Source organism: Lycium barbarum, chromosome 4, assembly GCF_019175385.1.
Source record: "Lycium barbarum isolate Lr01 chromosome 4, ASM1917538v2, whole genome shotgun sequence".
Taxonomy (NCBI): Eukaryota; Viridiplantae; Streptophyta; class Magnoliopsida; order Solanales; family Solanaceae; genus Lycium; species Lycium barbarum.
The window spans coordinates 20753159-20768641 of NC_083340.1; the positions used below are offsets into that span (position 1 = coordinate 20753159).

Sequence of the window (15483 nt, forward strand, 5' to 3'; positions counted from 1 at the left end):
TCATGATTTGTCTGCTTTGAGATATGCCAACCAAAATGGGCTCAAAATTAATTGCATGGGGGGTTTTCTGGTCAACGACTCACCACAATACAGTAATGAAGATTGCATAATCAACTACCTAAAATTCAAGCTTTTGATTCAAGAGTATGAGGGTGCTAGAGTTGAGATAATTGGTAGGGGTGAAGATACTTGGGGGTTACCATTAAGCACTAAGAGGTTATCAAGTCTTGCAATCTCAACCAATTAAGATGTTCGGTAGAATCACAACATCTTAGACAGCCAGATTTGTATCTTATGCAGGCAGAGTGCAACTTATCAAAAGTGTCTTGTTCTCCATCAAGACATTTTGGTCTCAGGTCGTTGTTATCCTAAAGAAGGTGGCTTCAATGATAGTGGCAATTTGTAGAATATATCTATGGACAGGTAACACTGATGCGAGTAGGAAAGAAATAATAACATCTTACCATGCTTCAATATCGTGCCCAATACTCTCCCACTTTCTCTTTGAGAATGATATCCTAATGTTATATAATAGCCATAAACGGAATCTTAAACAGCAGAAATCTTTCTGGAAAGAAATAAGAAGCTGATTGTAATGAGCGCTTAGTGCTTGGAACAACTGTGTAAACCAAAAGCTGCTGGTGGTCTTAACATCATAGATGTAATGGAGTGCAACAAAGCATTATAGCTAAACTACTACGGAAATTGAATAACAAAAAGGATAAACTTTGGGTAAAGTGTTTGCCAATCTGGGATGTAACACCGACTCAAGCTTCTTCGCTGCTGCTAAAGCTATTCAAACGTAAAAAGTATTTTGAAGCTGCTGGTTATAACTATGACAGTTACCTAGACTTGCAGGACTTTCACGGAGAAGGGTAATTTGTGGAGAAATAATGATGGAAGACCCAAGTGACTATTCATTTTTAGAAAAGCTGTACTGGAGAGATTATATACAAAGGATAGGCTTGCTACATGGGGCATTAATACAAGCTTTGAATGTCCCTTGTGTCTCAATGGTCTGGAAAGCACTGGTCATCTATACATTTTATGCCCATATGCCACAGAGGCAATTTGAAAGTTGGAATAGAAATGAAGCTAAGATCTCTGAACTTTTTATCCAGCTTAATTTTTTCCTTTGTTTAGAGAAAGAGTAGTAGCTAGTAGTACAGACTGAAGATGAGGTTGTTACTTCAGTCTTCTTTTCCTGTAATACTTTCATTCAAGTTGGTAATAAAATGTCTATTTACCAAAAAAAAAAAAAAAAAAAAAGCAGGTGGATTCACACTATTAAAAAGCAGGCACACATGTACAAGGCATAAAAGAAATTCATTGTACCTGGAAGTGCAAAAGAGTTGCACTGGTTTCATATTCCCAAAATCTTTTACATATTGTCACTGAAGTTACTGCTTCACCAACATGGCAGCTTCTTAGTAGAGTCAGACTAATAGCTTCATGGACTATATCATTAATATAAACAACTAAATACATTTTACAAAATTCACAGAGGATACTTGAGACAAGGACCTTCACAGAGCATATCATACTGCACAAAAGATGCATTTACAAAGCTGCCACAACCAAAAAGGATAACACACTTACTATACCAGTACTGATGGACCTCTTGAATTCAACCTGTAATATCCACAAAACCAACACAATTGAAAAGCAAAGTCATGGCACTTCCATCACTATGTCTGTACCAAGTTCTTCGTACTTGAATTTAACATTGCGTGATGCACATGGAAATTGTTTCATCTCATGGATCATCTGCATAACCTGATCATCGGGAAATGCGTGATTCAAAATATAGATTTCTTCAAGTGCAGGTGCAGATGACAGTATAAACCTCAGAAATTCCGTTTGCGGCTCAAGACCACCATAAATCAGGAGCATGCACACCTTTTGAAGCACCTTCATACCACCATACGAGTTCGCTTGGGCTTTTATGAATTGTACACCAGCTTCCTCGACATTTTCGATGGATGCCTAAATGATTATGCCAGGGGGTGTTAAGTGTAACACCTCGTGCATTCGGGTTAAGATTTGTATTATAAGATGGGGGTATAATGAACCCAATTTTAGTAGTGTATAAATGGTGTTTGAAACCCAATCAAAACTTGAGAAGAGTCTTTGGGCAAAACAAAGTTGAAAACCACTCTACGGGGCATGTTTGCAAGTGAGTTTATAGATGGCCTTACTTCCAACGACCATAACCCCATTATTAATTTGGAATTTGGGAAAACTTTCTTGATGAAAGTTGTAGCCCTTTGAAATAGCTTTCCAACGGTATATTATGGGCCTCAAACGGACATCTGTGCAAAGAGTTATGCCCATTATACGACAGACTGTCCGAGCAGAAGAATTTTGACGGACCATTTGACGGTCCGTAAAACATTTTGACGGTCCGTAAAATATTTATACGGTCCGTCAAATGGTCACAGAGAATGATATTTCGTTGGTCAGTTTTACGGTTCAATTTTACGGTCCGTAAAACATTATACGGTCCGTAAAATTGACTCAGACCACCGTAAAATGAGCACAGAATGTCCAAATCACTGGAATGGTTTTACGGTAAGTTATACGGTCCGTAAAACCATTATACGGGACGTAAAACACACCGTAAAATGAGCACAGAATGTCCAAATCACTGGAATGGTTTTACGGTGAGTTATACGGTCCGTAAAACCATTATACGGAACGTAAAAATGGGCGTAGAATTGCCCGATGGGTCAGATTTTAAGATGTTAATAAGAGACCCAAACCCATTTTTTTTCATTCCCATTTCTCCTACACGACTCAAGGGTTCTCTAGAGCCATCCAAACACTTCATATGCAAGAATCCAAGTGAAACAAAAGATCCACTTCATCAATCCACCAAAACTAAGTGTGAGAAACACATCAAATCCATTCAAGTCAAGAAATTCCATGGAAGGTGGAACTAGGGTTTTGTTCAAGTGAAGCATTTCAACTCAAGGCTTATTCCTACAATAACTAAGGTAAGTTTTATGATGTTTCCTGATGATTAAAGTGTTGATGAATTCTTGGGAGAATAATAATTGGGTTGTTGAAGAGAATTATATGAACTATGCTAGGATTGTTGGATTGTTGATGTGGGATTGTTGGATTCATATGTGTGATGAAGAATGATGTTAATTACACCTAATTGAGATTGTAGATTTGGCTAGAAGTAAAAGAATGGGGATTTGGTGAAGAAAACACCATTAATGAGGGTCATAGAGCTTCATGCCCACTAAGTGTTTGATAAAATGCTTAGATGAACAAAACATGGATATTGTTGCTAATATAGAATCCCTATGACTTGTATTGCTATAGATTGAAGTTGAAGGGATTGAAGAACATTGTGATACGCTCAAAAGCGGGAAGTTAAGGTATGTAGAACTTCCATCCACATGTGGGAATCTCTACGTTCTTCCCCATGATCCGTTTTCGTAAAATCTATGAAGTTCAAATCCTAGGGCATTAAACCCAACATATTGGTAGCCCGTAATTATGTATGTATGTACATGAATTTTGTATCTATGTTCGTTATTGTATTCCTAATCTTCCATTACGGATATTAGGCATCCTAGCTTAATCCATGAATCATGAATTCTTCCTCATGTGTTCTCATTATGTTTATATGAAACTTTATGATTTCATCCAGCAAGTTACAAGCATGTTTTCAAGACAAGTATATATATATGATTTCGAAATATTCTTATTACTCATGAATCAAGAACATGTTTGCAAGATTATGACAAGTTATCTTATGAAACTATTTTACAAGATTATTTCATGAAACCATGTTTACAAGTTATTTCGTGAAATCATGATTACAAGACAAGTACCAGTTAATTCACGAAACCATGTTACAAGTTATTTCGTGGAATCATGATTACAAGTTAATTCACGAAAATCATGGGCTTCTTAGCCAATTATATTATGTTCATGTTTTTGGGAGTTGCACGAATTACCGAGAAGGCTCAGATAGCCTGAAACTATGTAGCCACCATAGGACAAGGATCGCTCCGCCCAGTTAGGACGATACCTTAATTTCACACTGAATGGTTCCATCAGTTACGTTATTACCTTATACCCTGGCAAGGTATAGGGGCTCTGCTGGTCCGGCGAGGTACCAGACTCCACGTATCCACGTGGTGATATCATGTTGTCGGTTTATGAAATGCTCTCCCCACTTATCATGTTTTACTCATGTTATATATATATATATATATATATATGTACTCATGCTCATGTTTATGTCCAAGTTTTCAGTTTCAGTTCTTATCATGTTATTCCATGTCCCATGTTGTTTCTTCCGGTTGCTTTACATACCAGTACATTCAATGTGCTGACGTCCCCTTTTTATTGCCCGGGGGCCTGCATTTCACGATGCAGGTATTGATATACAGGACGACACATCTGCTCAGTAGGACAACATTCGTATCAGCTTATTGGTGAGCCCCATCTCATTCGGGGTTTAGTTAACTTTTGTTTTATGATTAATTATGCATCTAAAGGTATGCTGGGGGCCTTGTCCCAGTAAGTATGTTTTTCAGTCAGACTCATGATAGAGGTTTCATAGACTAGACAAGTCAGTTATATCATGTCAGACATTTGGAGTCGTATAGCCATTTTGGCTCACTCATGTTTAAACAAGTATTTTATTAAGTATTATGACTTAACATGTTTTATAAAGGCTCATCATGCATTCACGTTATATTCCGCATATGTTATGTATCATGATGATTCAGCAAGTCATGTGGTTCGCTCGGTCACATACAGTCAGGCACCGAGTGCCGTGTTACGTCCAGGCCATGGTTCGGGGCGTGACAAAACTTGGTATCAGAGCCTAGGTTCAAGAGTCTTAGGGAGTCTATGAAACCGTGTCCAGTGGGGTCACTTTTATATGTGTGTGCGCGCCACACATATAAACAGTTGACCACCAAGACATTCAGGATTGTCTCATTTCTATCTGCTCTAGATCGTGCCATGAAGCTTAGAGCAATAAGAAACTTCTCTTCCTCTCGAATTACGTACGTTTCGAATGCGCAGGAGATGAACAGAAAATTCAAGGTCCAAGTAAGGATGTTTACCCATAGGGGGTACAATTGTGCAGTACTTACTGGTAACAAATGAGACTTCAAGTGCTATTGAAAGTGGAATACAATGTAAGTTGCCCGAGAAGGGGTATAGTGGAATGAATGGTATGTTGAATGATAATGATGTTCTTGAGAAAGGAGAATGGAATACAACAGGAAAAAGATAAATCATGGAGGATCTCAAGGGAGTGGTGGTAGACAGTTTTCTACCGGAGGTCATCAGGACCCACTCCATTTACAGTTAAAGATTGAAAGGAAAAATAAACAGGAAAGTGTAACAGGTACAGTTTGAGTTGGACATATGAGGTAAGTTCATCATTTTTATACTGTTGTCGAAATTGGGAGCCATGTGTGGCTAAGATATGATATGATATATGTATATATATTGGCCTTATGAGGCGTTGTTGGTATTTCCTGCGTGCTGGTTTTGGGATAGTAAGAAATACAGAGGAAACTCTGCCAAATTTTTTCCTAGAAATAGAAGGAGAATAAGATATAAGTTCGTAATATGTCTGGAAAAGCCATGTCAACAGTAATGATAAGATTTGACTAAGTTACGAGTACGGCTGACCTTGAGAAATATAATTTGATTTCCTATTCAGATGAACACCTTGAGTGGGTGACAGTTCGGATACATCCGAATGTGTGTTAGAAACCAAGGGCTTAAGTTAAGTTCAGAGAAGAGTGATTAGTGGAAGAAGAAACCAGTTAAGCCGAAAGAGTCGTCAGTGTTGTAGAGTACAAAGGAATTACAGAAGATAAGGAATGTTAATTTGATCCCATCAAAAGGGAATAATTTGTAAGTATAAGATGTTAGCCTTAGTCTAAGGGGGAGATGCATAAATCGCCAGTAAGTCCAGTGAGATAATTGGAGACCCGAAGGGTTAGTATGAGATATGAAGAACCTCAGTTCAGTTAAGTTGGCATAATGAGATAGTATCCATAAGAAATATGCCTTATCTTAGAGGAAACCCGAAGTGAGTAGAATGATCGTCGAACGAATCGTGTCAAGTTCAATTACTATCGATTAGGCGATCACAGAAAAGCTATGAGATCATGCCCAGTTATGTGTCATAAGGGTAGTGCCATTGCACAAGACTCTAATCTCTAAGGTGCTCGTAAAAGACTTAGCGTACAACCGTACTATGAGTATTTTAGGAAGTATCTCAAAAAAAAAAAACAAGTATGGGAAGTACAACTCATGATTTAGGCAGACAAGAGAACTAAGGTGAAAGAATTTCACTACTTCTCCAAGCTAGGAATTCGACTTTCAGACTCCGAAGTGGGTGGAGTTATTGCCCAGAACATGGCATTCCTGCTTGGTCATTGAAGTTAGAGAGAAGCAGTTTGGTGATTCCTACTTGCTGCAGATGAAAGAGGGGATTCACGAATAGAAAGCCTTAGCTTTTGAACAGGAGGGAGATAATGGTACCTTGAGATATCGAAGCAGATTATGCGTTCCAGATGTTGATGGGCTCAGAGAGCGAATCATGTTAGAAGCTCACAACTCTAGGTATTCCATTTACCCAGGTTCCACTAAGGTGTATCATGATATCAAGGAGATTTACTGGTGGAACGATATGAAGAAGGATGTGGCAGATTTTGTAGCTAAGTGTCCGAATTGTCAGCAGGTGAAAGCCGAACACCAGAGGCCTGGTGGCTTGGCTCAGAATGTTGATATTCCTGTCTGGAAATGGGAAATGATCAATATGGGCTTTGTATCAGGTCTACCTCGTTCAACTAGGAGGCATGAGTTAATTTGGGTAATTGTGGACAGACTTACGAAGTCAGCGCACTTCTTGCCAGCTAAGACCACAGATTGAACAAGAAGATTATGCCAAGTCATATGTTAATGAAATTTCCGGATTGTATGGGACCTTAGTGTCCATTATTTTAGATTTTGGTGCTCAGTTCACAGCGAACTTCTAAAAATCATTTCAGAAAGGATTTGGGTACGGAGGTGAACCTTAGCACAACTTTTCATCCTCAGACAAATGGTCAGACAGATACGCTATTCAGATCTCATGTTATGATATTCATGTTAGTTCAATACTCAGATATTTATGTCAGCTTAGTACTCAGGTATCAGTCCAGTACTCACGTATTCATGCCAACCCAATATTCAGTTAGCTCAGTATTCAGTCAGCCAGTCTTCAGTCAGTTCAATAGACATTCAATTTAGTATCTCAGTAGTTTAGTAGTCATGTATTCATTCAGTTCAGTAACCATGTGTCCTTTATTTCAATGGTAATTGGGATGACCACCTGCCTCTTATTGAGTTTACTTACAAAAATAACTACCATGCTAGTATTGGGATAACACTGTTGGAAACCCTTTTAAGCAAAAGGTGTAGATCACCAATTGGTTGATTCGAAGCAGAGTTGTTAAGATCAGATTTGGGTTACCAGGTTATAAAGAAAGTTAAGTTAATACAGGAGTGTTTGAAAACGGCTCAGAGTCACCAGAAGTCTTACACAGATGTGAGGCGAAGGGACTTAAAATTTTCAATAGATGATTGGGTGTTCCTTAAAGTCTCACCCATGAAGGGTGTCATGAGATTTGGCAAGAAAGGAAAACTCAGCCTCAGATATATTGGACCTTACAAAATTCTACGAAAGATCGGACTAGTAGCTTATGAACTTGAGTTGCCACAAGATTTGGCCGCTGTACACCCAGTGTTTCATGTATCCATGTTGAGGAAGTGTGTAGAAGACCCATCGTTGGTTGTTCCTGCTAATACTCTAATAGATAAGGATGGCCTCACCTATGAGGAGATCCCCGTAGCCATTCTTGATCGTCAAGTTCGCAAGTTGAGAACTAAGGAAGTAGCCTCAGTGAAAGTCCTGTGGAGGAGTTAGAAAGTTAAGGAAGCTACATGGGAAGCCGAGGAGGATATGAAATCCATGTACCATACTTGTTTCAGCCCGCAGAAGAGATTTATGATGAAGCCCAAGATTTTGAGGTATGTAAGCTTTCTTTTCATGTTTTTGGTCGTGTGTGGCCAATTTGTAGTGCTATTATGATGTAGCCCTGTGAGGCAATGATATTATGGGCTGTTGTGACAGGTTGGTAGTGCCATATTACAGGGGAAACTCTGGCGAAATTTTTGTAGAATCCTGAATGTTATCATCTGAGGACGTATGTTCCAACAGAGAGAGAGAATGTTATACCTAGGAAACTTCTCCGTTAGCATATCGCGAATAGACCCACGAAGGGTATGACGTATACGACATGTTGACGAGTAAGAAGTAATATTTAATGATTCCAAATGAGATTTCAAAGACATTTGAGGTAGGAGACCAAAGTTGTTAAGGAAAGCAAGGTATATGTTGTATGTCGGGAAAGAATTACGAGTATCGAATTAATGATGGCTTAATGACATTTCGGAGAAGAGTTATAATGTCCCTTATGTATTCATGCCTCACATTTCACGTTCGAGTTCAGGTATTCGCTATTCATGTCTCATGTTTGGGCACGGATGTTTTCATGAAACTACGTCATGTCAGATTTCCATGTTCCATGTCATGTTTCTTCACGTTCATATATTCAAGTTATGTCCAACCATATCCTTTACCAAGACCCATCATTCGAGGACGAATGATCCCAAGGGGGAGATATTGTAACACCTCGTGCATTCGAGTTAAGATTTGTATTATAAGATGGGGGTATAATGAACCCAATTTTAGTAGTGTATAAATGGTGTTTGAAACCCAATCAAAACTTGAGAAGAGTCTTTGGGCAAAACAAAGTTGAAAACCACTCTACGGGGCATGTTTGCAAGTGAGTTTATAGATGGCCTTACTTCCAACGACCATAACCCCATTATTAATTTGGAATTTGGGAAAACTTTCTTGATGAAAGTTGTAGCCCTTTGAAATAGATTTCCAACGGTATATTATGGGCCTCAAACGGACATCTGTGCAAAGAGTTATGCCCATTATACGACAGACTGTCCGAGCAGAAGAATTTTGACGGACCATTTGACGGTCCGTAAAACATTTTGACGGTCCGTAAAATATTTATACGGTCCGTCAAATGGTCACAGAGAATGATATTTCGTTGGTCAGTTTTACGGTTCAATTTTACGGTCCGTAAAACATTATACGGTCCGTAAAATTGACTCAGACCACCGTAAAATGAGCACAAAATGTTCAAATCACTGGAATGGTTTTACGGTAAGTTATACGGTCCGTAAAACCATTATACGGGACGTAAAACACACCGTAAAATGAGCACAGAATGTCCAAATCACTGGAATGGTTTTACGGTGAGTTATACGGTCCGTAAAACCATTATACGGAACGTAAAAATGGGCGTAGAATTGCCCGATGGGTCAGATTTTAAGATGTTAATAAGAGACCCAAACCCATTTTTTTTCATTCCCATTTCTCCTACACGACTCAAGGGTTCTCTAGAGCCATCCAAACACTTCATATGCAAGAATCCAAGTGAAACAAAAGATCCACTTCATCAATCCACCAAAACTAAGTGTGAGAAACACATCAAATCCATTCAAGTCAAGAAATTCCATGGAAGGTGGAACTAGGGTTTTGTTCAAGTGAAGCATTTCAACTCAAGGCTTATTCCTACAATAACTAAGGTAAGTTTTATGATGTTTCCTGATGATTAAAGTGTTGATGAATTCTTGGGAGAATAATAATTGGGTTGTTGAAGAGAATTATATGAACTATGCTAGGATTGTTGGATTGTTGATGTGGGATTGTTGGATTCATATGTGTGATGAAGAATGATGTTAATTACACCTAATTGAGATTGTAGATTTGGCTAGAAGTAAAAGAATGGGGATTTGGTGAAGAAAACACCATTAATGAGGGTCATAGAGCTTCATGCCCACTAAGTGTTTGATAAAATGCTTAGATGAACAAAACATGGATATTGTTGCTAATATAGAATCCCTATGACTTGTATTGCTATAGATTGAAGTTGAAGGGATTGAAGAACATTGTGATACGCTCAAAAGCGGGAAGTTAAGGTATGTAGAACTTCCATCCACATGTGGGAATCTCTACGTTCTTCCCCATGATCCGTTTTCGTAAAATCTATGAAGTTCAAATCCTAGGGCATTAAACCCAACATATTGGTAGCCCGTAATTATGTATGTATGTACATGAATTTTGTATCTATGTTCGTTATTGTATTCCTAATCTTCCATTACGGATATTAGGCATCCTAGCTTAATCCATGAATCATGAATTCTTCCTCATGTGTTCTCATTATGTTTATATGAAACTTTATGATTTCATCCAGCAAGTTACAAGCATGTTTTCAAGACAAGTATATATATATGATTTCGAAATATTCTTATTACTCATGAATCAAGAACATGTTTGCAAGATTATGACAAGTTATCTTATGAAACTATTTTACAAGATTATTTCATGAAACCATGTTTACAAGTTATTTCGTGAAATCATGATTACAAGACAAGTACCAGTTAATTCACGAAACCATGTTACAAGTTATTTCGTGGAATCATGATTACAAGTTAATTCACGAAAATCATGGGCTTCTTAGCCAATTATATTATGTTCATGTTTTTGGGAGTTGCACGAATTACCGAGAAGGCTCAGATAGCCTGAAACTATGTAGCCACCATAGGACAAGGATCGCTCCGCCCAGTTAGGACGATACCTTAATTTCACACTGAATGGTTCCATCAGTTACGTTATTACCTTATACCCTGGCAAGGTATAGGGGCTCTGCTGGTCCGGCGAGGTACCAGACTCCACGTATCCACGTGGTGATATCATGTTGTCGGTTTATGAAATGCTCTCCCCACTTATCATGTTTTACTCATGTTATATATATATATATATATATATATGTACTCATGCTCATGTTTATGTCCAAGTTTTCAGTTTCAGTTCTTATCATGTTATTCCATGTCCCATGTTGTTTCTTCCGGTTGCTTTACATACCAGTACATTCAATGTGCTGACGTCCCCTTTTTATTGCCCGGGGGCCTGCATTTCACGATGCAGGTATTGATATACAGGACGACACATCTGCTCAGTAGGACAACATTCGTATCAGCTTATTGGTGAGCCCCATCTCATTCGGGGTTTAGTTAACTTTTGTTTTATGATTAATTATGCATCTAAAGGTATGCTGGGGGCCTTGTCCCAGTAAGTATGTTTTTCAGTCAGACTCATGATAGAGGTTTCATAGACTAGACAAGTCAGTTATATCATGTCAGACATTTGGAGTCGTATAGCCATTTTGGCTCACTCATGTTTAAACAAGTATTTTATTAAGTATTATGACTTAACATGTTTTATAAAGGCTCATCATGCATTCACGTTATATTCCGCATATGTTATGTATCATGATGATTCAGCAAGCCATGTGGTTCGCTCGGTCACATGCAGTCAGGCACCGAGTGCCGTGTTACGTCCAGGCCATGGTTCGGGGCGTGACATTAAGCAGGAAAAGCGAGAGAGAGAGTGTGTTGAGAGAGAGGCGGGGGGGGGGGGGGGGGGGGGTGAAGAAAATACAAAAGTGTGTTACTCACATCCATTGAAAAGTATTGTAACCTGGGACATCTTGTGATCAAGTAAACAGCACCTACAACCTCCTCTATGTTTTCGAACGACATGTGCGAAATATTGAGATTTCTGACATTGTTTAGAGCAGTTGGAGGACTCTCTGGCAGACCTCCCACAGTCAAGTACTAGAAGTGAGTTACATAAAAAGGAGTTATTAAATCAAGCTGATTATGCCATTTGATTATGATATTTACCATCACTAGACTACAACATATAACATCACAAATGTAGATTACCTGCAATACCCAACCATCTAGGTTCAGTTGTTTTAGGTTAGGCGTGTGATGGAAGAACTTCACAAGATTAGAGCAAACAGGAAACTCATCAGCCAAAACTCGCAATCTGAAATCCACAGTAACTTGTTCAAGCTTAGGGGTGTTCTTAAAGCAAATGGACTTCAGTACTCCTATGAAATAGAAGCACTGGAGATTAGCAGCATCAATTTCGAGGCAATCAAAGTTTGTGCATGCAACCAACCGCAACTGTTCGAGCAATGGGCATTTAGAGATGAGATCTCCAAATGTTGCTGGCACGATAGTGACAGTGTGAAAGTCAATGTGAGTAAGCTTTTTAAACCCTATGAAAGTGGTTGGAGGGTGGAACACACAACTAGAAAGTTTCAGATGCCTCAGTTGCTGGAATGCAAAAAGGTGCGAAGGCATATGATATATGTTGCCTACGCCTATTTGAAGGGTGAATTCTTGGACGTTTTTCCTGGAAAGGAACAGAATCCAGTGATCAAAATCAGGACAACTTCTCCAGTAATGGCCCCAGAGACTAAACTTCATTATTGGTCCTTCATGGAGTAGCAGGACTTGGTAAATCAGTGTCTTAGGTATCGGATTTTGCGGGATATGCAGGTACTCATCATTACCAAACTCTAGTTTTGGACGTCTGACCCACTTGTACCTCCAGCCTTTCGACAAGATACTGGTCCTCACTGCATCTCGCAAATCCAAGCACCCTAGGATATTCTCCAAAATATGACAGGGCAAATTGCTAAGCATATCTACACCAGAACTCCGAGCATGCCTCATGGTATAGTGCTAGTGATTTTGCAAACACTTCCGAAAACTAAAATCAGTAAAGTTAACCAATTGAACATAGCAAGCAAATGTAATTACTGACATTCACATTACCCAATACACAACAACAACATACCCAATATAATCCCATATAATTACTAGTTCAACTATTAGCAACTACAACATACAATTTTATGAGAGAGCGCAAAGTACAGATAAGAGAGTATCAGAAAACAATATGGAGGAACACCATTAGTATGGACAATGAGAATCCTATTAAGGTGTCATTGCTCTCGTTAATTTTAAGCCTCATCTAACCTGTTGAATGGTAGTTTATGGTTTTTCTTTCTCTCAATAGCACGCGTCCTGCAGTCTTTAGGCTTGAGGAGAAAGTTATATTTTATCTGTCTTTCCCATTGTCCTCGCAATTTAGTTACATTTCCCAATCTGCCATAAGTCTTCCTCATTAACACACAACTCCCAAAGATAGAGAAGTAAAACACACAATCAATACACATAGTTTGAGTATACAAAAGAGATTTGACAAGCAAGCTGTAATGATTCTAGACATACAAGGGGGCATGAGAAAGTGAGTATCCAAGGTCAAATACCATATAAATAATAATCTTACTTACCATATATATAATAATCTCACATCTTATTTTTTAAGCCTGGCAAATTGTGTATTTCCTCATTTAGTGAAACAACTTATTATTTTTTTTTTAACCTTTTCTTTAAAGAAAAAATTATTTTACCCCTCCCCCAGGAGCACCCGTGGTGACTCGAACTCACAATCACCCGAAGTGGAGGGTGCTTACCACTTGAGCAACCCCCTCTTGTCTTTTTTAGTGAAACAAGTCTATCATTCAGGATTGACAAAATAAATATAGGAAATATAAGCTGGATAAGAGCAAGTGTATTTAGATATTTAATAGTGTCATCTATTTATCATTGTCAAAGGAAACAGGTATACAAAAAATAAAAGAAAAACACCCAGCCTTTGTCACTGCAAGGGAAGAATTGAACATTTTTGCTGCCCCAGAATAATTTAGAGAAAGTAAAGCAAAGCAAATGAATTTTTATTGCAAGTAAAAATTCACCAAGCATATGGTGCATAAGCACAAACATTATGGGGAAACTAAGAATTACCAAAACCTGTCAACCAATAAATTTTTAGAGCAAGAAGGGAAACAAACTTGTCTTTGTTCTGAATGGGAAAATCCTTTTGTTTGTTGCATGTTGTTTCTCACAAACTATTACTCCCTCTGTCCCAATTTATGCGATAGATTTTCTTTTCTAGTCTGTCCCAAAAAATGATGTATTTCTATATTTAGAAATAATCTTACTTAAAACTTCCCTATTACAACCACACAAATATTTTTAGACCACAAGAAATCTTTTCTTTCATTCTTAAACTCTATGTCTAGTCAAACTATATAACATAAATTGGGACGGAGAGAGTACTAGTTTCCTACTAAATGTCCACCCATTTTATTTCAATTATGAACAAATAGGCTTCAAAAAGCACAAAACTATTGACAAGTTGGGAAGATTAGAGGGTTCCTTTAGGTCACATAATGCAAAAGAGTTAATAAGCTGATTTAATTCAAGAAAGAACTCAAATATGAAGCAATTAATCAAACATTAAACAAATACTTTCAGGGAAAAAAAAGAAAAGCAAAGAACAGAAATTATGACAGAGCAAGGCTTACCTGTAGATGAGAGAATCGAAAGTTGAGTCAACTTTTCAGTTTCTTCCTTTAAATTCCTCAGTTTTTTCCCGAGACAATTGAAGTGTGTGATTGCTAGCCATTTGCATACCCGTAAAAAAAAAATCAAATTTAAAATATAAGATTAATTCTGTTTTTTAATTTGATAAGTGAACAATCTAAGAAAAAAAAAAAAAAGGCTAAATAGACATTTTATTTATCCGGACGAAGTAGTAGGTAATCTAAATATACACTTGGGCAAGATTGTTTATTTTATATTTCCTCTGGTTAAAAAAGAGCGTCAACTTAGCTTTTATTTTTTAGTTAAAAAAAGTGTTCATTTATCAAATTAAAAAGGAATTAGCCTCATTTTTTCAAATTTGTCGTTAATTGTTAAGTGATCAACTCTCAATACCTATTAATTAGGGATAGTGTAGTCAAATTACTCATTTTTGCCCAGAAAGCCGGTATTTTCTTAAGAAGTATGACTAAGTAGACACTCTTTTTGAACCGGAGGGAGTATTTAATTTCTCCTATTTTGGTTTACCGTCACATACTTAATAATCTTGTTTATTTTGATATCATTATTATGGGTGCATGAAATTGATTTTTAGCTTACTACATGGACAACACCTTAAACTTACAATAAATTTACTACATGGACAACACCTTAAACTTATAGTAAATTTCATTTAGACAATTGAATTACGATTTGTTTTAATTGAAAACCTGAACACATGATAGAGTGTTTCTATTAGACACTTTAAGTATAATTTTGAAAGCAAAAAAATTGTCCGTGTTCTCTAACGTCTATTAGGGGTAGTTACATTAATCACAATAAATATGTCACCTTCTTTAATCATACAATTGAAACATGCTTGAGCTTTTACAACTCACTGAGACTAACGCATATAATTAAAGAAGATAACATATTTTAATTAATTAACTTATTTATATAAAGTACACTTGAGAACAGACTTAAAATAATTTCCAATGAATCAAAAGTGTCTAGTACAAACCCTTGTAGAGTATGCCCGTGCAATTGATCAGCCTCTTCATATTATCATTCAAGAATTAACTT

At 37.5% G+C, this 15483-nt stretch overlaps 1 protein-coding gene across 8 annotated transcripts; it reads right to left on the bottom strand.

Annotated features, from left to right (window-relative positions):
- Positions 1-1307: 1307 nt before the first annotated feature.
- On the bottom strand, positions 1308-14570 carry LOC132635505 (F-box/FBD/LRR-repeat protein At1g13570-like). 8 transcript variants are annotated; one of them, XM_060351934.1, is made up of 5 exons: positions 14406-14567; positions 11905-12732; positions 11635-11793; positions 1900-1986; positions 1308-1776 (listed from the first exon to the last, which is right to left on the bottom strand). In XM_060351934.1, exons 2-5 carry the CDS (start codon positions 12703-12705, stop codon positions 1672-1674), a joined length of 1152 nt encoding a protein of 383 aa, XP_060207917.1. In that variant the 5' UTR covers positions 12706-12732; positions 14406-14567; the 3' UTR covers positions 1308-1671. The 8 variants fall into 8 exon arrangements, 7 of the variants coding, with proteins under 7 accessions (XP_060207917.1, XP_060207919.1, XP_060207915.1 ...); XM_060351936.1 differs by adding an exon at positions 13012-13140 and having other exon boundaries at positions 1308-1986; positions 11905-12632; positions 14406-14563; XM_060351932.1 differs by adding an exon at positions 13012-13140 and having other exon boundaries at positions 1308-1986; positions 14406-14563.
- Between the last annotated feature and the right edge of the window lie 913 nt (positions 14571-15483).

Bases quoted from the DNA above. Each gene is read 5' to 3' on its own strand.
- LOC132635505 (XM_060351933.1), bottom strand. From the start codon at position 12,705: ATGAGGCATGCTCGGAGTTCTGGTGTAGATATGCTTAGCAATTTGCCC. The intron at 11,794-11,904 runs GTAATCTACATT...ACTCACTTCTAG, and splicing joins TAGATGGTTGGGTATTGCAG to TACTTGACTGTGGGAGGTCT. The intron at 1,987-11,634 runs GTGAGTAACACA...ATAATCATTTAG, and splicing joins TACAATACTTTTCAATGGAT to GCATCCATCGAAAATGTCGA.